The following is a 4642-nucleotide window of genomic DNA, read 5'->3' on the forward strand; positions in this document are numbered from 1 at the left end:
GACTACCGACGAGGCTCAGTAAGTATATCCCTTCACGAACATTCCCCTCTTGGCCTCGTCGCTTTCACCATCGGCAGAGTACTTCCCGAGCTGAGCAAGGGAGTTCGCCTTGGCACGCACCAGAAGTGCTTTCTGCGCAGCCTCAACGTTTTCAGGGTTTCCTTGCCATGTCTTGAGTACGGTGTTCTGCAACGCACGGGCGTAAGAGAAGGAGACATGCCAGGGGTTGGGGCTTTGGTTCATCGCATTCAGGTTCAATGTTGCTTCCACTTCAGACTGTCCTCCAGATAAAAACTGCATACAGAACAACAAAAGATTTAATTGTACTGTATCTGCTATTTAAATGAGTTTGTTGAACAAAGGAATGCTAATGCATCCCGACCGAAGAGTCGAGAACTGTACACAAAGCCAAAGATCGACCCAGTTCATCTCCTAAAAATTGTTCAGCAGATAAACTAGTTGAAAGGTAGTTCAATAGTTCATACCATGATTCCAGGGACTGCAGGAGGAACTCTTCTACTGAGCATCTTTAGTGTGTAATTGGCAATAGTTTGAGGAGAGGCCTTGTCCTTGTGTTCGGCCCCGGGTGTTACCATGCTAGGCTTTAGAAGGATTCCTTCAAACAGAACATTGTTTTCGGCCAAATAGAAGAATACTTCTGACCAGACCTTTTCAGCCACTTCAAGTGTCCTATCAATGGAATGGTCCCCATCGAGAAGGATCTCAGGTTCTACAATAGGGACAAGCCCATTCTCCTGCAATCAAAGTGAGTGAATCATGAAATCATTATAATGAAATCATTATAACCACTCAAGCCCACCGCTAACAGATATTGTCCTCTTTGGACTTTTTCCTTCCAGGTTTCCCTTCTAGGTTTTAAAACACGTCCACTAAGGAGAGGTTTCCACAAGGAATATTTTGTTCCCTCCTCCAACCAAGGTGGGAACTCATAATCCACACCCCTTGGAGGCCCAACGTCCTCGCTGGCACACCGCTTGGTTTGTAAGCGCCCAAGCCCACCGCTAGCAGATATTGTCCTCTTTGGACTTTCCCTTCTAAACTTCCCGTCATGGTTTTAAAATGCGTCCACTAGTGAGAGGTTTTCAGCATTCCCCACTCCAACCAACGTGGGAACTCACAAGCATAGACACTATACAGATATGAGATACAAATCCAACATGATACAGTCATAATGACACATTAAAGTTATAATATACATTTTTTTAAATATATCATATATACCATAAATAAATTCAAAGCCAATAAGTTTATGCAATTTGAGTTAGGATTATGACGAATATTTGACCTATATTGACTTTGTAAAACTATTATCAAACAGATATATCTAGTGCTAACAAACATGTTCAACAAGTAAACCAAACTAAAGTATTTCTGCTACTTGGTGATGGTAATGGTAAACAAGTTCATTGAAGAGCCATATACCTGAGAAATGGCCGCGTATCGTGCAAGGCCCCAAGCAGCTTCCTTAACAGCCAGAGCAGAAGGACCACAAGGAATGCTAACAACTGTCCGCCTATACGATTTATATGGTTTAGATTTTGCATAATTAAACCAAAATAAATGCTAAAGAAGAAAACACATGAGAGTCAATCAAAGCAGTAAACTCCACATATTAATTTGCGACTCAGGTTCACCAAGAACATGCTGACTTACCACTTCGCGAAACGGGCACCTTGCTTATAGTATTCGGCAGATCTCGAAGCCAATCCATCTAAGCCTTGACACCAAGATTCACTGTTGGATCCTGGCAGAGGAACCAAACCCTGAAACCCACAAAATACAAATATGAAACGAAACTCGATATTCAGAAACTTCGCATACTTGATACTAAGCTGTTTTCTGTGTATTAAAAGGTAAGAGGACAATTTACCTTGTCAACTTTAATACCAGGCATAATTTTTGCATCCCGCAAGCAGTCGACAAATTTCTTCCCATCCGTGGTTGACTGGTAAAGTGTTTCCTCAAAGAGAATAGCACCAGATATGTAATCGCCCAAGCCAGGTGTGGTCAGAAGAAGCTGTCTGTAAGCTTGTCTGTTGGTTTCGGTATTATCCAAGCCAATGGATGCTAACCTCTTCCCACATGTTGCATTGGACTCATCAATGGCAAGAATACCACGTCCAGGAGATGCAACTGATTTCTGAAAATCGAAAAATATAAAAAATTACTGGCTTGATACAAGGAAACCAACCTAATTAAAACAGAGTCACAACGTTACAAAATATGAAGGTTATCCTGCCATTTTGCAACGTTGAATGCAAGCTAGTATAAGTTCTGCGAGAGATGATGACTGTTTCTTCTGAAGTATTCATATTTAGTGAGATATGAAAGATCGATCTAGTATATTAACATTATGAAAAGGGAAAAAAAGTCTATTGCTGACATGCCGAAAAGCTCTGAATCTGATCCTTTCAACAAGGATAAAAGAAGATAGGTCATTCACCCCAAAATACAACAAGAACAATAACAGCTCAAGCCCACCGTTAGTAGATATCGTCCTCTTCGGGCTTCCTCTCAAGGTTTTTAAAAGGCAGAGGCGTCTACTAGGGAGAGGTTTACACACCATTATAAAGATGCTTCGTTCTCCTCCCCAACCGATGTGAGATCTCACAATCCNTCTCAAGGTTTTTAAAAGGCAGAGGCGTCTACTAGGGAGAGGTTTACACACCATTATAAAGAATGCGTCGTTCTCCTCCCCAACCGATGTGAGATCTCACAATCCACTCCCCTTCAGGGCCGACCGTCCTCACCGACACTCATTCCCTTCTCCAATCGATGTGGGACCCCCCAATCCACCCCCTTCGAGGCCAGTGTCCTTTCCAGCACACTGCCTCGGGAGAAGTTTCCACACCCTTATAAAGAATGCTTCGTTCTCCTCCCCCAACCGATGTGGGATCTCACAATCCACCCCTCTTTGGGGCCGAGCGTCCTCGCTGACACTCATTCCCTTCTCCAACCAATGTGGGACCCCCCAATCCACCCCCTTCGGGGCCAGTGTCCTTTCCAGCACACTGCCTCGGGAGAAGTTTCCANCCGTCCTCACCGACACTCATTCCCTTCTCCAATCGATGTGGGACCCCCCAATCCACCCCCTTCGAGGCCAGTGTCCTTTCCAGCACACTGCCTCGGGAGAAGTTTCCACACCCTTATAAAGAATGCTTCGTTCTCCTCCCCCAACCGATGTGGGATCTCACAATCCACCCCTCTTTGGGGCCGAGCGTCCTCGCTGACACTCATTCCCTTCTCCAATCGATGTGGGACACACCAATCCACCTCCTTCGGGGCCCGTGTCCTTTCTAGCACACTGCCTCAGGAAAGGTTTCCACACCCTTAAAAAGAATGTTTCATTCTCCTCCCCAACTGATGTGGGATCTCACNGAGGTTTCCACACCCTTAAAAAGAATGCTTCATTCTCCTCCCCAACTGATGTGGGATCTCACAATCCACCCCCTTCAGGGCTCAGCGTCCTCACTGGCACTCGTTCCCTTCTCCAACCGATGTGGGACCCCCCACCAATCCACCCCCTTCGGGGCCAGCGTTCTTTCTGACACACCGTCTCGTGTCCTCCCCCTTTGGAGCTCAGCCTCCTCACTGGCACANACGTCCTCACTGGCACTCATTCCCTTCTCCAACCGATGTGGGACCCCCCACCAATCCACCCCCTTCGGGGTCAGCGTTCTTTCTGACACACCGCCTCGTGTCCTCCCCCTTTGGAGCTCAGCCTCCTCACTGGCACATCGCCCGGTGTTGGGCTCTTATAACATTGTAAGAGTCTAAACCCACCGCGAGCAGATATTGTCCTCTTTAAACTTTCCCTTTTGGGCTTCCCCTCAAGGTTTTTAAAACTCGTCGGATAGGGAAAGGTTTCCACACCCTTATAAAGAATGTTCCGTTCTCCTCTCCGCCCGAGGTGGGATCTCACAAGAACAGACTACTGTCACTAAGAACATCTAAACATAACGGTCAAACTTACCTCTCTAGCGAAAAAATACTAGGACATGCAAACATGAAATAAAGCGAGTAAAATCCATCTCTGAAACGGGATGAATTTACAGAGGACGGGGGAAATGCGAAACACAAGGCATAAAAAGAAGATCGCAGAAACGAGTAAACTTCCAGGAAAATTAAAAATCAACTTCTAGGTCAAGGTCTATAGCAACAACAAATTCGAGCACCGATAAAGACAGCAGAAAACACCACAATCACAAACGTTCAACAAATACATCACGATCAACTCAAAACTCCCATGCATGTAAAATGAAAGATCAGATCCAAATGCCTAACAACAACCCTTACGCCTTTCCAAATCATATCCCTAGGTCAATCGCCACAAACAAACAACGATCTAAACCAAAAACTCACCGCTGTTTGAACAAGCTCATCGGAGTAAGCACCAGCACGGATAAGAAGGGAAACACGGCGGCGCGAAGACGAACCACGCTTCTGAGAGAAGGATTGTTGGGCGATCCACTGGGAAGAGGAGGCGTTCAACTTGGCGAAGCTTAGACAGGCCATGGCTTCAAGAACAGCGAGAAGAATTGATGGGGCAAAATAAAACACAGAATCGAATTGGGTTTGGGGCTGATTTTATTGTGGGAATCGTTAGGAAAAAAACAAAAAA

The 4642-nt window shown here is 45.5% G+C and overlaps 1 protein-coding gene across 1 annotated transcript; it reads right to left on the reverse strand.

Annotated features, from left to right (window-relative positions):
* Positions 1 to 157: 157 nt before the first annotated feature.
* LOC111786486 (fructose-bisphosphate aldolase 3, chloroplastic-like) lies at positions 158 to 4642 on the reverse strand (the record flags this gene model as incomplete). Its single annotated transcript, XM_023666734.1, is given in 6 exon segments — positions 158 to 294; positions 486 to 755; positions 1444 to 1534; positions 1675 to 1784; positions 1892 to 2161; positions 4384 to 4642. Coding segments are annotated over 6 exon segments (1031 nt in total), but the record flags the coding sequence as incomplete, so codon positions are not given.

This window comes from Cucurbita pepo, unplaced genomic scaffold, assembly GCF_002806865.2.
Source record: "Cucurbita pepo subsp. pepo cultivar mu-cu-16 unplaced genomic scaffold, ASM280686v2 Cp4.1_scaffold001753, whole genome shotgun sequence".
NCBI classification, from domain to species: domain Eukaryota; kingdom Viridiplantae; phylum Streptophyta; class Magnoliopsida; order Cucurbitales; family Cucurbitaceae; genus Cucurbita; species Cucurbita pepo.